At 41.4% G+C, this 18,191-nt stretch overlaps 1 protein-coding gene and 1 long non-coding RNA gene across 4 annotated transcripts; one reads left to right on the forward strand and one right to left on the reverse strand.

Annotated features, from left to right (window-relative positions):
• Window positions 1–2,096: 2,096 nt before the first annotated feature.
• LOC123638442 lies at window positions 2,097–5,044 on the reverse strand. Of its 2 annotated transcripts, none has more exons than XR_006735359.1 (3): window positions 4,918–5,044; window positions 3,817–3,973; window positions 2,097–2,132 (listed from the first exon to the last, which is right to left on the reverse strand). It is a non-coding gene; the product is annotated as an uncharacterized LOC123638442 (long non-coding RNA). The 2 variants fall into 2 exon arrangements; XR_006735360.1 differs by having other exon boundaries at window positions 2,104–2,129.
• Window positions 5,045–9,166: 4,122 nt separating this feature from the next.
• GPX5 (glutathione peroxidase 5) lies at window positions 9,167–17,465 on the forward strand. 2 transcript variants are annotated; one of them, XM_045552050.1, is made up of 5 exons: window positions 9,179–9,352; window positions 12,141–12,294; window positions 14,776–14,893; window positions 15,321–15,420; window positions 16,525–17,465. In XM_045552050.1, the coding sequence occupies exons 1-5, from the start codon at window positions 9,266–9,268 to the stop codon at window positions 16,729–16,731; spliced, it is 666 nt and encodes a 221-aa protein (XP_045408006.1). In that variant the 5' UTR covers window positions 9,179–9,265; the 3' UTR covers window positions 16,732–17,465. The 2 variants fall into 2 exon arrangements, with proteins under 2 accessions (XP_045408007.1, XP_045408006.1); XM_045552051.1 differs by lacking the exons at window positions 14,776–14,893; window positions 16,525–17,465 and having other exon boundaries at window positions 9,167–9,352; window positions 15,321–15,382.
• The last annotated feature ends 726 nt before the right edge of the window (window positions 17,466–18,191 follow it).

The following is an 18,191-nucleotide window of genomic DNA, read 5'->3' on the forward strand; positions in this document are numbered from 1 at the left end:
AAGAGACACAGAGTTGTTTTCCCTGGCTACCAGCTCTCCCATTCTGCTACCATCCATCCAACTTTTCATTGTCAGCTTAGCTTTATTAAACTCCCTTGTTAATTGAAGTGAAAAATTCTTCCTCTTCAATTCTAAGCCCGTGGTCATCCAGCCCCTTCCACCTGCCCTGCCTCTTCCAGGTTCATACAAAAGGCCCTCTATGCCTCTTGGAACTGAAGTCTGGGTGGGATAGAATTTATGTGAACTTTAGTGGAGGACAAGCTTTTAGTTATCTCAGATTGCTGAGTTCTCAGAAGCCTATAATCTGTGGCCTAATCACTGATACTTTATCCAGCCATACAGGTCCCCAAGGCTTTTAGGGTAGCCACGTAGAAGACTTTCCTCTTATGTCACAAACCTACGCACATTCCTAAGCTCTGTAGCCTTCTCTTGTTCTCAGTTCACAAAATGGCCGAATCTTTCACTATGAGTCTTCAGAGACCGATGAGTTCAATGCTCATCTGTGCTACTGACTAATCCTTGACTCTGAAAAAGTTAATGTCTCAGTCACCAGTTTTCTCATCTGTGAAATCAGGGTAATAATATTATCTACCTTGTAGGGCTGCTGTGAGAATTAAATGTGATAAAAATTCTAAAGCACATGCCCCAGGGCCTGACTCAGGTAAGCAACTAGAAGTGTATTCACACAGCTTCAGGAGTGAGAAAATTGAAGCTCAGGGAGAAATAATAGAGCAAAAGTCACAGAATTAGAAATAGTGAAATGAAGGTGAACTCCTGATTCCTACTCCAGAGCCTTTGCTCTGGTTCCATATGGATCATAATTGTGACTAAATCTTTACTGTCTGAGACAATTTACATCTATTAACCTTGTAATAATGAGCCCTGGAGAGGTGAGGAGACACTTTATTATAGCCCTTATCAGTAGGTCAAACAGCCCCACCTTCCTAGGTTCCGGTGTTCCTATATTCCTGATAAGCTTTTGAACACCTCAGGTCCTGGCCTCCAGTGATGAGAACTGAATGTTCAGGAGCATCTCAAAATTCTTCCAGCTTCTGCCCATTATCCAATTCCAAAGTTACTTTGACATTTTTACATATTTGTTACAGCAGCACCTCACTCCCAGGTACCAAAATCTGTATTACTTTTCTGTAGCTGCTGTAACAAATTACCACATATTTGGTGTCTTAAAAGAATAAAAATTTATTCTCTCATAGTTTGGAAGGCCAGAAATTCAAAATCACTTTCACTGGACTGAATCAAGGTCAAGACTAGGGGAGAATCCATTTCTTGCCTTTCCAGCTTCTGGTGTTGCTGGCTTTCCTTGGCTTGTGGCTGCATCACTCCAGTCATTGCCTCCATGGTCACATTGTCTTCTCCTCTCTGTCTGAAGTCTAATCTCCCTTGTCAGTTCTTAAATGCTTCAGAGAGATTAAAGTATCTCTTCCGGTAGAGTCGAACTTCTGAGTTGAAAGCCTCCTATGGCTAAGGAGGAATATGATTCTCCAACTTGTCCGAAAATTCAATTTAGTTCTGACACCAACTCCAAGACTTAGCACAGATCACATAGGTTAAAAGCTCAGTCCCAAAACACTGCCCCCACTTCAGGGTATATTTGCAAATCCCAGAGGAAATGCACTTCTGACCAACCACTATATATTGGGGGTTACCACAACCCCTCTGCAGGTTAGATAATTTGTTAAAATGACTCATTGAACTCAGGAAAATGCTTTATTTATGTTTATTGGTTTATTAAAAAGGTTACAACTTAGGAACAGCCAAATGGAATAAATGCAATAGAAAGGTATGGGGGGAATGGGGCGCAGAGCTTCCATGCCCTCTTTGGGTACACCACTCTATTTACCAACCAGGAAGTTGTCCAAACTCTGCTGTTTAGTTTTTTGTGTTTTCTTTTATGGAGGTGAAGAAGTTCAGATAATTTCACGTCACAATATGATTCCTTGGTATAAAGAGTATTTTTCATTAAAGGCCCTTAGAGATCAACAGGCATTGGAAGGCTGGGCGTGGTGGCTCACGCCTGTAATCCTAGCACTCTGGGAGGCCAAGGCAGGTGGATGATCCTTTGAGCTCAGGAGTTCGAGACCAGCCTGAGCAAGAGTGAGACCCCATCTCTACTAAAAAAAAAAAAAAAAAAAAAGAAAGAAATTAGCTGGACAACTGAAAACATATAGAAAAAATTAGCTGGGCATGGTGACGCATGCCTGTAGTCCCAGCTACTCGGGAGGCTGAGGCAGAAGGATTGCTTGAGCCCAAGAGTTTGAGGTTGCTGTGAGCTAGGCTGACACCAAGGCACTCTAGCCCAGCCAACAGAATGAGACTCTGTCTCAACCCCCCCCACACACACACACACAAACAGGCATTGGAAGGGGCTTTCCCTCTAACTGCATGAACTAGATGGGCCCATCAAAAGAACAATTGACTTCCCTTTCCTTCCCTGTTATCTCACCATATTGCAGGAAAGAAGATCAAGAATGCAACCAGATCTGGCCCAAATCATTTTAAAGTTAATACCTGTCTGTCAGGTTGATTTACGAGTCAATCTGTTTCCACCTGTCTATTCATCCTCCCTAACAACCATTTATTGCTGCTAAACAGAATTACCTACATTCAGGTTGGGCGTGGTAGCTCACGTCTATAATCTTAGCACTCTGGGAGGCTGAGGCAGGAGGATTACTTGAGATCAGGAGTTCAAGACCAGCCTAAGCAAGAGTGAGACCTCATCTCTACTAAAAATAGGAAAAATTAGCCAAGAGCTTTTTTTCTATTTTTATTAGAGATGAGATCTCGCTCTTGCTTAGGTTGATCTCAAACTCCTGAGCTCCAATGATCCTCCCACCTCGGCTTCCCAGAGTGCTAGGATTACAGACGTGAGCCACCATGCCCAGCTATTAAATATTTTAATGTCACATTTAGTTGCAGAACAAAAGCAGATAACTTAAGGTTTTAATTTTTTATCTTAAGATCTACTTGTCTGTCCACAATTCACATAGAATAAGTGGATGGCTTTTATTAATATCTCAGGTTTAACTTTAAATTTTTTTCATCTTACATTTTTTTCTTTTTTTAAGTTTAAATATGTATTTTTCTTAATGGAGAAGGAAGAAGCAAAGTACATGCTAAATAGCATTGCTTTATCATTGTGAAGGACTTACATAATTTTCCTCTGTATTTATCTCTCCCTTGCTCCTTTTCTGCTATAATTTAGCTTACACATGCATTCATGCACATATTCACAAGAAGTTTTAGGCAGGGATGGTGTCAACTGAAGAAATGATGAGGTTTATAAATTTGGAAAGGAGAGCTTTAATTCTCATAAAGGGTTACAGCCTGCAGGTTGGCCATCTTACAGGCTGGGAAGCCATAGCCTTAGGCAGAAGCTGAGAGCATGTACTTTAAGAAAGTGACAATGGGAACAGGAGTTTATGCTGAGCGGGGTGGCCAAATATGCATATTTAACAAGCTATAGGAAGAGTCATGAATATTTATGAAAAAGAAACGTTCATGTGCAATGGAGCTTTATGCCCTTTTTGGTGTCTGTGTTCAGAAAATGGCAGCCCTCTGACATAAAAGGTAAAGCAGAGAACGTCAAAACCCTCTCTGTGCATACTTCATAGACTGGTTAAAACCACTCCATGGCTGGCAGTCTCTTATCAGGAAACAGTGCTGGTTAGTTGTAGTGCTGAAACCATAATTAGGGAGAAGTAAATCACAAGATTAGTTTCTGTTTAGCCCTTAAGGAAAAAAGCCTGAGGGCCAGAGGTTAGCAAAAAAAGGGGGTATAATGAGGTAGTGTCTGACCTCCCAATCCATCATGGCTGGGAACTCAGTTTTAACGTTCCTCTGGGATCCTCTTGGCTGAGAAGGAGTCTGTTCAGTTGGCAGGCATCTTAGAATTTTGTTTTAATTCACACTGGTCACAGTGGAGGCACTAATTTCTGGGAGATCATGCATCCTCCTGTGGAAGACAGGGACCGTGCTGTGCAGCAAGCACAGCTCCATGGCATGTAGTAGATTCTCTATTAACTTACCTTGAATGAAAGATTAATCATTCCTTAGAAGAGACAAGTTTTGAGCAATGCCAGCCCTTGCTACCTGCCATTCCAGTGATGACTTTAGAAGGTTTTCTTATCAACTGAGTCCCTGATTCTAAAGTCACTGAATCTCATTCTTTCTCCTATATTTTTCCCATTTCTATACTTTCTACCTCTTGCTATCTCCCATTACTCTCTCCTTTTTTCTCTTCCCACTGTGTACAAGGAAAAAGGTTTGGATTTAGAATTTAAACAGATCTGGTTTTGAGTTCTTTCTAGCTACGCAATTTTGGGCAAGTTATTTAATTTTTCTGTGTATCAGTGTCTTTTTTTGTAAAACAGCACAATAACAATGACTTTTTAAATGAATATTAACTAAGAATTTATATCCGGAAATGCCTGATACATAGTAAGGATTCAGTGAATGCTAATGTAAGTCCCCATTCTTTCTTTTTTTTTGTCTTCCTTTTTTTTCATTTCCCTTCCTGCTCCATTTCTCTCTCTCTCGTTTATCCTCTAATCTGTTCTATTCCTTTTCTACCCATTGGTTTTAAGAATCCCCTACCCTTAGTATCTGTAGCTTATTCCTTTTTATTATGGAAAATTTCAAACATATACAAGAAGCAGGAAGGTGCATAATCAACCTCACATACCTATTACTTACTTCAAACATGGTCAATACAACTCTCATGGTTGATCATGACCAATTTCACTTTATCTACATTTGTAAAAGCTTCTTACCACAGCCCCCACCCCTGCACACATGACCATACACACTGAATTATTTTGAAGTAAACTCCAAACATCATTTCACTTCATCTGTAAATATTTCCTGCCCTTTCTGATCTTAGCCAGGAAGAAAACCAACCTTGTCCCTGGAATACCCCTAGGATGTCTGCAGGGAGTTCGTAGATCAAGACCTGGTGTTTTTCCACTGGCTTTGATACCTTTCATAAGTTGCAACAGGCTGAGGGGTTGCAGAGTAGGAAGGAGAAGCCAAGTTGTCTCCTCCTCTAATATGTTGTTCGAAATCTGATTCTGATTGCAACACAAATAGAGACTACCATGGGGCACAGCTACGGATTTGTCTGGCTCACGCCTTGTGACCTGGATGAGGTAGTCTCTCCACCTTACTGAGCATCTCTGCTTCCCAGGTATATAGCTGTGGCCTGGAAAACAAGATCTATAAGACATATTTGAGCTAAAATTGATTCTTACTCTTGTTTCCCAATCATCTAGGGATAACAACTAGTCAGATCAATTCCAAAGGTGATCAGAATCTCTCAGAAACTGAGAATATAAACTCTCAGGCTTAGAAGGGACTTTGGTGATTTTCTGACACAACTCCCTCTTTTTGTAAATGGGTAAATTGAGATCCATAAAGGAGTTGTATTTTCCCCATGTCCTGCAGCTCTACTATGTTGTTGGTGATGGTTTGCAGTGTGTGCTGGTAATAATGTGGCATATTAAAGTTTTTCTTCTTTCCCTAGGAGAAGTAAGGGTCTGAGTCATAGACTGAAGAGTTTCCAGGTGGGAGGGCACCTGGTTTTGAATGCTGTGGGTTATTCAAATTCCTGTAGTTGGGCACAAACCCAACTCTCTCCCGCACACCCTCGCCAGGCTAATTCAGGCAGGAGCAGTAGACAAGAACACTGCTTAGTGGAGCTCACATTATTCCTCTCACCGCCTCCCCACCCCAACCTCCAAGAAGCAGAGTTCTTCCTGGAGTAGGTTGGAGGAGGAAAGTTTGGCATTAGTGACAGATCCTTCAGGAAGTCTGTGTGTCAGGGCCAGCTGCCTCAGTGGAGGCTCAGGTTTAGAGCCACAGCCAGCCTAGACCAGAGGTAATCCCCAAACTTCATCATGTTTGGGTAAGGAGACTGGAAAGCTAAGAACACATAATGATGAAAATTAAATATAAAAAAAAACAGTCAGTGATATCCCTAGAACTTTCTTCTACTTCTAAACATATATATTATGGGGATTTGAACCTAGAGGGTAGAGAGACAAGTGGATTTGACATAAAAACTCAAATTTATGGTCTAGGTCTGCAGTATTATGAAAATTTGGCCAAGTCACTTTGCCTTTTTGATCTCACTTTTCCATTGCAAATCCAAGCTAACAATCCCTGTCCTACCTCTGTAACTGGTGGATTATGAAGACTAAATGAAATTATTGATGTAAAAAAGGTCCAGTGCTGAGATTAAATGAATTCTTTCCTTTTTTCCTCCTAAAATGAGCCCTATGAAATTCATATTATTCTCCCAATGTTACAGCTGAGGACCTGAGGCACAGAGAGCAACTTGCCCAAAGTTATACAACTTGGGAAGAACTGATATTTTAGTCTTGATATTTTCGTTTCCACAGTTCCTTGAACTGTGATATAGGAGAGGAGGGCAGGAGATTCAGTGTCTCAGAGTGGGAGGTGCCATAAAGAGGGAAACCTGCAGGTCTTTTCAAGCTTCTCAGCTGGCTCAGGCAGCATTGTTTGGGCTCTTCCCCCTAGATTAGAGCCCTCTGAGAAGAGAAGAGATTAGAAATCCCTAATAACAAAAAGCTGCTCTTTTCCAAGAGAAAAGAGAGCTCATCAATGCCCAGACTCTATGAACAGCAAGAATTAAACTCTACTCAGACTCCAGTTTTAAGGAGGTGGAGACAGGTTTTTGTGTGAAATTGGAAGAGGGGGTGGTGGTGGAAGGGGCTGGTTGGAAAGAAATTTAAAACTGGAGAGGAAGAATTTATCATTTTAATAAATGCGGAAGTTCAGCAAAGCTGGGCTGACAGTGCAAGCAAATCTTATGGGAGAAGGGACAGGAGTGTGAGAAGAGTGGTAAAGGGAAACAGCTCTGAGCCTCTTTACTAATCCAGAAAGTTTCAGCATCTCTTTGTTAGTTATCTCATTAAAGCCCAGTTAGTTGCTGAATCCACCCTTTTCTTGTAGTTACGAAATGCCAGGAAGAGCAATGCACCAACATTCACCTTCATTTCTACCATTTTGCTGTCTCAGTCATCATAGGTAACAGTTTTACCAAATGTTTTGTTGCAGCATAACAAAGGTTGCCAACTTTCCCGTCTATAAAATCTTTCTCTTTGCCATTCCACCTTTCTAACAAGTAGGAAAATAGAAATGGATTGGGAACAAAAATATTTTTTTTATTAATTAAAGGGAATCCTTGCACAGCCTAAGGATGATAAATGCCATAAATTTTAAGAGTTTAACTCAAGCCTTTGAAACTGAGGTCCAAATAGTGGGAAAATGAGCAATTTTTTTTTAAACTTCAAGGAGCTAATAATCTGATGAGGAATAGACAAATTTTTCAAGAATACAAACAACTAACATATGCAGTGAGGGGAAGAAGAGTAGAGTTTGGGACTCAAACGGTATAAATAATAAATAAAACAAGAGAAGAGCCCTGTAAGTACAAATGATCATGTAACCACAGGACCAGCCTAACTGGCCCTACTCTGTTGGTAAACAGAATGTCAAGTTACCTTGTAGGTATAACAGAACCAAAGTCATATAGCCCGGGCATGTACAATAGAAGAAGCTTTGACCCCTAACAACATCTGGAACCTCTCCCACCCCTCTACCGCCAGAAACTAAGAAAATGAGAAGACCAGTCCATTACCAGAACCTGACTGCCAGAACTCTTTCAGAAGCGAGGGTTTCATTGGCCAGAAAGATCCGGTACTAAAATCTGCCTCAACATACCTTACTGCCAATGGTCAAATTTGAAACCCTCCAATCAGACCCTAAATGTTAGCAAGCCAACATTCCTAAATGTTTTCCCTTGCCCTCTGACCCCTTAAAACTTTCTCCAGACAGGTTTGAGCTGCATCTCCTGTCTCCTTGCTAGCCAGCCTCACAATGAAGCCTTTCTTTTCTCAAAAGCTGGTGCCATGGTATTGGCTTCTATGTGTTTTGGGCAGCGAGCCCATTTGCTCAATAACAGTCATGAACTTAACAGTATAATTAACTCACACGTTAGCACTGAGCTCCAAAAAAGAAAACTGTACTGTAAACAAGAGGGAAGAAGGTCTTGGTCAGCTTCCTGTGAGGTCAGTGGGGATTAAATATGCTATTTGTGTGAGAAAGCCAACAATTCATAGGGCTCTAGGTTTGCATTCATCAATTCATCTATTCCAAAATTTTAGCCAGGACTATTGAGCAGTCGTTGGAAACTGTTGCTGAATGGATGGGGGGTTGTATGTTGGTTGAGAAGCAAAGTATTTTTATTCTTAGAGGAACTTTTGTCTCATTTCCATGATTCTTCTTGGGCCCTGGGGCTTCCAGAAGATTAAGAGGAGCAACTTCTTTGTAAATTTATAATTATTTCCAAAAAAGTTACTTAGTTTTAAAAAAAAATCAGAGTGGCAGATTATCATCCAGAAAGTTGGCAACATTAAGCATTCCCCACCCCCCACCTTGTATGCAAGAGCCTCCTATACCAGCCTGCACCCAGGCTGGGTACCACCATTCCTTTTAACTTTGTCAGTCTGCCAACATCCAGCCTGGGAGCAGGCTGCTAATCACCATTCCTTTTAACTTTTGCCAATCTGATAAAGGCACAATGTGTCTTTTCTTATTTATACTTTGATTATTGGTGAGGGAGAACATTGTAGCCTACCACAGATGCCATTTGATTCTCTGTCTGATGCGCATTTTTTTATTGGTCTGGTAGTGTCTTGTTACTGATTTATAAGCACTTGAAAGCATTTGTAAGCATTCATATAATGAATATATTAATGTGCAGACGGCATATATATTGTGAATATATCCCCCATTCAGGCCAGTTTCCTCCCAAAGCTCTTTGAGAGATCTTAGGTGGTTCATCCTTTGACTTTTTAAAGACTCAAATAACATTAGAAATAGTATTTGGAATGTTTAGGTCCTTTTGTGATGACTTCATTGAAAATGTCTGAGAGGCTGCATCAGTATCCGTTAGGAAAAATGGACAATAGTTTTCAACGACCTAAGAGGGTTTGCCATCCCCTTTTTATAATTCTGCCAGAATTTATATGAGTCCCACGTCCTCACTGCACTGGTGAACACTGAAGTGTTTATGGGGGTGTGTGTAGGTGAGGACATGGTTTGAGCTCTGTGGTTCTCACGCCCCACTCATGCAGCTTGTGATAGTCCTTGCCAAGGTATCAAAAGACTGCAGAGGTGAGTGAGGACCTCAGGCCCTCAGACCGGTGATTTGCAAACACTAGTCATGACTGCACAGTTGAGAGTCAGGTATCTTTTCCCGCTTCTCCTATCTGGCTTCATACAAACAAACCCCAAGTCGGAGAAGGTGAAGGTGAGTGAGCTCCAGGGAGCACACGGTAGGGCTCAAATGTTACTTCTTCTGTCCTGCATCTAGATCCTGCCCTGCAGTCTTCTTTTAAGACTCTGACCTCTGCTTTCTTCTTCTTTGCAGACTCCCCTAAACTTTTCTCTTTGAATCATCTTTACTCCCATGAATGGGTGGTGTTTGAGTTGAATATGGTTGGGAAAGAAAGTCTCCTTGCTGTAGCCCTTTCTCCTCTCCTTTTCAGGTGGAAGCCCCCTGAGAACCCCTCCAGCTGCATCAGTATTTGCATCGGAGCTGGGTCTGAGGTGTGGGACAGCAATAGGCGTCAGAGTAGGTGGGAACTGACAGGCTTCAGAGGAGAGACTGAGCTGAGCCATCTCAGAAGCAATTTGGCAAGAATCCCATGCAGAGGAAAAAAAAATTAATGTGGAAGTTTTAGAGATGGATAAAGTCATAAAGTTATCAGAAAACCATAAAACACATGGAAAAAATAATCGGAGGCCTAAAACAACTGGATTTGGAGTCAGGTGTCTTGGATTCTGGCCTCAGTTCTATTCTCAGTTCATGGCTCTGTTGTCTCATTGATAAAACATGTGTATGGCAGTGGAAGGGGAAACTCAGGAAAGGACTGTAATGAAGAAGATGACTTGGAGGCAAAGAGGAATCATGACATTAGGGATAAGCAAACTTCCATTCACATAATCAGTTACCACTTTTGGCCTTGGACAAGTCACTTCACTTCTGTTAGCCTCTGCTTTCTAATTATAAGTTTATGGGTGACAGTATCTACTTTGCGGATGGGTGAGCAACAATTATTAGCATATGATGTATTCTACAAAAGGCAGCTCTGGTGAGATCTCCCCTTCCACCTCTAAAATTAACTAGATAACCTTCTGGGTGACATTCTATTTTGAGAACTGATACGGTTTTGATGTAACACAGTGCTGCCTAATTGGGTGTGGAGACTTAGGACTATAGAATTTGCTTAATAAAGGCTGAGTCTGGAGGTATTTGAGATACATGATGCAGACTTGAATAAATTTGGAACAGCAATCAACATCAGGAGTTAACTGGACTGAAGGGAGTCTTTAAGTTCAATCTGTTTGAGCTCCTGTACCCTAGTACCCAACACGATGTCAGTAATTTATAGGAACAGATGTTTTCATATAATATTCTTTATATATATGCCTTAGTTTTGCTGGTTCACATATGTGTGTATAAATTTAGGGAAAGGTGTAAAAACCTACCTAGGGAAAAAACATCTTTCTTCCCAAGAGTAGGGAGTGAGTAGCTACAATCTGGTATGCTAGTGATAGAGTCAGTGGACTTATAGAATTGGAAAAAGTTGAGTTTTATTTTGTTTTGCATTACAACTTCTCTGGACAGGGGCAGATGGTGTTTGGCTAAAATCTTTTCTAGTCCACTGCATTTCTTAGGAGTCTAGTTTAATCCCAGTTTAAGTCTGGACCTTTCTTATCAGATAATACCCTTCTCTCCTTTCTCTAGACAGTTCCTTTCTTCTTTTTTCTCACTGGATGGTTTGGACATATAGCTTCCTTTTCACACTCCCTGTGTTCCATGAGCAATTTGTAGCAGCTTCCCCAATATAGGGGAAAGATAGGATCAGGTTGTGCCAGTGAGCACTTGTAGCATCAGTACACCTTGGGTACTGCACGGACCCTGCAAGGATAGGGACAGAGGAGGAGTAAGAGGAGTCCTCCCTTGCAGCGGGATTTAACATAAGAACATGCAATGAAATTTTCAGGTAGGACTTATTTCTGCTATGTAGAAGTTAACAAATGTTAGGTGGAAGTCTACTCAAATATGTTCAGGAGATTTGAGAAGGAATGGGATAGAAGATGGAGCTGATGATGAAGGTGGGTATTACACACCTGGAGCACAACAGGGTGAGGTGTGGGGTGTGTGATAGGTCAGACGATGCCAGACAGATTTCAGTGACCTACTTGCAGATGGACTTTAGGGCTCTCCATCTCCTTTCTTGGAAAAGGAAATCTGTTCTCTTTCTTGTAGATCTCCTTTCTACAAAAAACTGGAGTTTCATAGTATTGGCTTGTAAGACCATCATATGAGTGAGTGATGGGAGAAAGAAAATTATTCAAGGTTGGGATAATATTAGATTCTAGAATGTTAAACCTAGAAGGCCCCTTGATGTTCTAATAGTAACCTAGGTGAATGTCTTCATTTTACTCCTGGGGAAACTGAGGGCCAGGGATGAGAATTACCCGGGTTCACAAAGGAATTTAACAATAGAGCTGTCTTCTGATTCCCAGACCACAGATCTTTCCACTCTACCATGCTGATGAGTGGGATAAGAAGTCAGAAGACCTGGGAAAAGGAAAGTAACTAGGCCATCCTAAGATAGTTGAGCAATTTAAAACCTGCCCTTATCGGAGAGAGTCCAAGCAGGATGCTTTGAATCCAGGAGCCAAGGAGTAGCCTTTCACAGAAGCATGAAAGGCAGTGTGTTTTCGTCTTTGGCCCCACTTGCTTCCAGCTTCTCCCATCCCAGCTCATGAATCTCTGCTCTTTTCCATTCATCCAAGTATTTCCTGGTATCTTGCCTCTGTCAGGATAATAGGAAGAGAGACTTAACTCTTAATTTCCAAGCCACAAGACTGAATTTCAGTCTTGTCTCTGATACCTTAGACAACTCTTATTTGTTTTCTGGGTCTCAGTTAATATATGTCTTATCTTTTGGGTGCTTTGAAAGATTAAGCAGATGCTAGGAATTGTTGTTAGTATACTAATATTATCATTTAATAAAATCTTCCAGATGGATTGCTACAAAGATGTGAAAGGCACGATCTTTGACTATGAAGCCTTTGCTATTAATGGAAATGAACACATTCAGTTCAAGCGGTATGTGGGCAAGCATGTCCTATTTGTCAACGTGGCCACCTATTGTGGTCTGACAGCTCAATATCCTGGTAAGAATTCATAGCCACATCTCCTTGGGACTAAATTTTCCTGTTGATTATATTCTATATCACCTGGAATTATATTCTAATTCTAATTATGCACCAAAATAAATGCTGATAGTTAAGTGACTTCATCCTCCAATGTTATTAATAGAAGTCCACAAATTATGACCCAAATAAATACTCATAATCAAGTGACTTCATCCTCCATTGTCAGAAGTCAACAAACTGTGGCCCACAGGCCAAATCTGGCCAGCCCATTTTTGTAAACAGAGTTTTTTTTAATTAGAATGCAGCCATGGCTGGGCATGGTGGCTCACGCCTGTAATCCTAGCATTCTGGGAGGCTGAGGCGGGCAGATCTTTCGAGATCAGTAGTTCGAGACCAGCCTGAGCAAGAGCAAGACCCTGTCTCTACTAAAAATAGAAAGAAATAAGCTGGACAACTAAAAATATATACAAAAAATTAGCCGGGTATGATGGCGCATGCCTGTAGACCCAGCTACTCGGGAGGCTGAGGTGGAAGGATTGCTTGAACCCAGGCGGTTGAGGTTGCTGTGAGCTAGGCTGATGCCATGGCACTCTAGCCCGGGCAACAGAGCAAGACTCTGTCTCATAAAAAAAAAAAAAAAAAGGAATTCACCCATACCTGTTCATTTACATATTGTCTAGAGCTGCTTTCATGCTCTAAGGCAGAATTGGATAGTTGCAGGAGTAGTGGCGATAGAGGCCACATGTCCCACTAAGTCTGAAATATTTACTATCTGGCTCTTTAAAGAAAAAAACATGCTGACCCTTTCCCCATGCTTGCTTCTGCTTTGCCCTGAGATTTTCAGGAGATCAATATATAGCTGAGAATTAGGAGCCTCTCAGAAGTTTCCAAAAGTCTTCTTGGTAAATATAGGAGAGAGAATCCATGTTTTTGAGACTTTTCTGGGGTTTTACAGGTAACTTACCATGACAGGAAGAAGAGGGAAAAGGAGTTTATACCCAGAGCTACATTTGACTGGAGTGAGAGCTGGGAGAGGAGGTGATTAACAGAGGCAAATACTCCCTCTCCTGCCTCAACTCCTCCTTTGGGTGTAGTTTTCTCCCTCTCTCTTTGTCATAGGCAGTGTAGTTTAAAAAAACAATGAACAATGACAGGATGAATTATACCAGAGACAGATGTACTTCTTATGTTTGAGGTAATAAGAACTTCATTTTTTATTTCTATTAATAATCATATTTCAAATAGGTAATATTTTCACAAGTCTCAAAATTCAAAAGGAACAAAAAATTTAGAATGAAAAGTCTCTATCTCCTTCCTCTCCCTACAGATGAACAACATTATCATGTTTACAAAATATATAGTTTCTTTTTTCTGCTTTTCATACAATTTGCTGCTTTGCTTTTTTAATTAATAAAAAATACTTTCGAGTTCAGACCATTTCCTTATTTTTTAAGACTGAAAAATATTTGTTAGACCGTAATTTATTTTACCAGTTTTAGGAACTTTAAAAATCAAGTTATTTATTTTCTGTTCTGCAAATAACAGATGAGGAATAGTTACTCAAGAATTGGAAAATAGGCTTCCTAATTTCTTGTCTCTTCCCTTAAGGAAGTCATTATCTGCAGTGCTGAAGACAAGAGGGAAGGCTAGGGGGGGACGTACTCAGTACTGTGAAAACAGGAAAGCAATATCTATTTTTTTTTACAAAGGACTAAGAGGAGATACCAGCTGGCTGAGCTGAATCAGCGGGACTGGCTAGCATCTGTGAAGGGACAGAAGGCATCCAGCTCAGAAAGGGCTAACAAAGAAGCTGATTATAAAAGTCTGAGCAGACAAGTTGGAAGACTTCCTGGCCGTGGAAAAAGGCAATCGAAGCTTGTTTTTTTGGCATATCACTGAGGGTTTTTAGGTAGAATGCTTCCTTTACACCTCAAGGATTGTTGAAGAGCAGCAAGAAGCACGTCTTGATATTTCTCTGGTTCTCTTTGCCTGTCAGGTTTACTTCTAGTCCACTCAGAGCGAGCCAGCCCATACAGGGAAGAAAGGCTCAGACCTCATTGTTGTTTTTCTTTACAAAAGAAAGATTCAATCTATGAATTAACCAACCAGAGAAGGCCAACCGATGAGCAATGATCTTCAAAACCTGGATTTGTTTATAAATCACCCTTTGAATAGTAAAGATAATGAAATCCCATCTCAGAGGAACAGAAGAGTTTCTCGAATGGGACCTGGGCATCTCTATTTTTAAGGAAGCCTTCAGCTGCTTCTGACGTGCTGCAGGTTTGGGAAATCCTGCACTACAATAAAGGGCTTTTGAGTGCATGTCTGAAGATCTGGTGTCTAACTTCGGCCATGCCATGGACAGTCTCTCTGAGCTAGAGGTGCCCCTCCTCCACACCTCTATTTCCTTCTCTGTAAAATGGGAAACCCCAGGGAAAGATCCCTGCACAAAGCAGAATCTCTAGCCAGGCCAATATGTTGTTCCTTCTGTAATCACAGAACTAAACGCACTCCAGGAGGAGCTGAAGACCTCTGGCCTAGTTGTGTTGGGCTTTCCCTGCAACCAGTTTGGAAAGCAAGAACCAGGAGACAACAAAGAGATTCTCCCTGGACTCAAGTAAGTGCCTGCTTGAAACACAATAGGAAGCCCCTGTCCACCTTCCCTCAGTCTCCAGAGGTCCTTCCAGCTCAGGACCTTCCTGAGGAGGCAGTGGATTGATAGGCTCAGGAGCATCTGCAAGCCGATTATAACACTGGCCCACCCTCATGAGAGCCTGGTAGTTTCCAGAGACACTGTCCCAATCCCTGGCTGAGACCTGGATGGACTGTGGAGAAAGGAGCACAGAAATGATGAGAGAACAGAGATGGGCTATAGGACAGAGAGAAATAAAATGAACCGGGGAGCCTAAAGTAAAAAAAAATGACCTTATTTCTCCACTAACCCCCTCTTTCTGCCCTTTCTTGTGACCTCAAATCCTAGTGTCCTATCATAACCTTCTCGCTCATATTCTGAAGCTTCCTGGGAACGTTATGGCTTGTTGCAGGTATGTCCGCCCAGGGGGAGGATTTGTACCTAATTTCCAGCTTTTTGAGAAAGGGGATGTGAATGGTGAAAAAGAACAGAACATCTTTACCTTCTTGAAGGTGAGTGAATTCTTGGTCTAAGTCTCCTCCTCTTCCTTAATATTTCTAGGATAGAGCTGGTGTGGTGGAACGCAAGGGCTTATGTTTGAAGGTGGATTGGTCTTTTTGGAGGAAATTTCCAGATCAGCATGGGATGGGGGTCTAATCTGTTAGTATCTATGGGCAGGCTCTGGCTTTGTGAAGAGAGTTGTGTGGAATGACAGCTTTTACTGCGATCACCCTCTTTTGCTCATTGATATTCATTCATTCAAGGTACATGTAATGAGTGTCTGCTAGCTATAAGGCAGGCTAAATAATAAGGATATAAAGATGAATAAGCCACAGTCTCTACCTTTGATGAGCTTGTACTGGAGAAGGAGTTAGAAATCAACAGATACGATATGACGTAGTAGTACCTTTTATGAAACACTGATTTTTAGACATAGGGAATGCCAGAATTGAAAGGACCCTAAAAACCACCAGAGTGATTTGTTCCTATATGCTGGACTGTGGACCAAGACTAGCCCAAATTAAGATTTTTAAATATCTTCAGTAAATTGAAGATAGTAGAACAGTGTAAGAAGGATTTTACAAACTCAGCTCATCTAACTCATAAGGCTGCCCTTTGTTCAAAGATTATGACCCATATGCAGTTTATTTCTCCAAAGGTCTTTTTGAATTAAGTGATGAATTATGGTATTTTAATTTTTTTTCTTATTTGACAAAATATTAGTAACTCAATATTGGTCCCCAAAAATAATTATTGACATGTTACTGGCTCATGGAACCCTAAGACCTGGGAAACCACATTGTAATCCAAGCCATTTACTTTGAAGAAAAAGAAACTAAAAGCTTGAGAAGTAACAAATCTTGCCTATGGCAGCATAAGTTGATGATGGAGTCATGAGGAGAAACTGAAAGAAAGAGCAGACTTTTGCTATAACATCTACAACATTCTTGGTAGTTGGCATGGTGGTGATTTAAAGAATTTATGGGATTTATTGGGAATAACAAAAAATTAAAATATATAGGTATAGAAGGAAGTAGAGTACCTGTGGGTGAGAACAGTCTAGACGTTCAGGAGCAGAAATAATGTTATTTCCTTTTTTCATCTCTTTGCTTCAGAAATCCTGTCCTCACCCCTCTGAGATTTTGGCCTCATACCGATATATCTCCTGGGAACCCATAAAAGTCCATGATGTCCGCTGGAACTTTGAGAAGTTCCTGGTGGGGCCCAATGGAGTCCCCGTCATGCGCTGGTCCCACCAGGCTACAGTCAGCACAGTCAAGTCAGACATCCTGGCATACTTGAAGCAATCCAAAACTAAATAGGAAGGCAGAGTTAGGGGCAGGAGCCATCCTGATTCTCACCTAAAGACTTGTTGCAAAAAAAATCTATCTTCTTGCCACACTCTCTTTCTAAATGGCCTCCACTTCATTAAATCACCTTCATACTGCCAAATTTCCCACTCTCCACCAAGTAGATTTATATTTGGAAGACTACTGCTATTTCTCCTTGTAAGAGTATGTGGGTGAAGAATAAAAGTGGAAATCCTGTCTCCAGACCTCTGCTACAAATTGAATCATTCATATCCATCAAAGGAAAATCCTCCTTCCATGAGAATGGTTCAGTCTGCTGTCATATCCTGAATATCAATGTCCCTAGACATCCCAACTGGGTTATAGTCATATAATCTAGGTTCTAATTTATAACATTTTTTGGTCCCCTAGGACAAACATGTCTTGTCAGTTTACAACTCTTTTCAGATCAGTCTTCATCTATAACATGTCCCCTTACCTGCCATTCTTCTGTGGGAGCCCCAAGGCAGAGTGGGAGCAGGACCATTGCCTCAGGAGAAGAGAGGGCAATGCTAGTGGAATCCAGAGCCTCTCTCTGGCTGTACAAAACCTTCCCTTATTGTCTGATCTTTAGCACACTGAGGTTTTGGCACCTGAACAGGAATGCCCTTTATCTTTTGAAGGATGGGATTTCCCCTCTCAACCCTGAGTCCCTCAGCTTTGGAACCAGCCCTTCCTCTATGTCCAATAAAATGTTTTCTGCAGCATCTCTGTGGTGGTTCTTTAATCTCATAGTTTGCTTGCACTCATTTTATCTCTCTCCTCCTTCTCACTCTATCACAGATGGTATATTATCCAGATTACCTGAGCCCCCCTGACAAAGATGGCTGTTTGGAAGGTTGTCACATGATGGTTCTCAGTTGTCGTCACTCTTCAGGAATTGCCTCAGGCCAAGTTTATCCCCTTTCCAGTCTGTATCCAATTACTGATCCATGAGGGGTATAAAGGCCAAATCCTGACTGCTCAACTTAGGACAACTTTGAAGGGCCGTCCCAGGTACAGAGACCCCCAAGGGGAAAGCTGATGGCCATTCTTGCTTGCACTGCAGCCCAGTTCTTCCCTGTAACAAATCCTGCTTCTCTTCTTTGCTTGCCTCAACCCACCAGATATTGATCCCGAGGTAATGCTCTAGTGAACTTTCTGAATGCAAATCTCTACCTTAGAGTCTGCTTTCCAGGGAACCCAACCTACAGTTGTTGGTACCAAAAATGTTCTGAGAAACAAGATGCTAAGAGGGGATTTCTGAAGGGGAATTATTCACTACCTGGTTGATAAAGAGGGGATGGGTGGAGCACAAACAGCCACTAGCACAAAGTAGCAGTACAGCTGTTAAAACTTTCACCAAAGTTGAACTGGTATAGTGTATACATTTTGAAGGATACGTACTAGCAGATGTGATGTATCATGTGCTTGAGAAGCATGGAGGAATGGTA

The sequence above is a fragment of the Lemur catta genome, chromosome 5 (assembly GCF_020740605.2).
Source record: "Lemur catta isolate mLemCat1 chromosome 5, mLemCat1.pri, whole genome shotgun sequence".
Lineage (NCBI taxonomy): Eukaryota > Metazoa > Chordata > Mammalia > Primates > Lemuridae > Lemur > Lemur catta.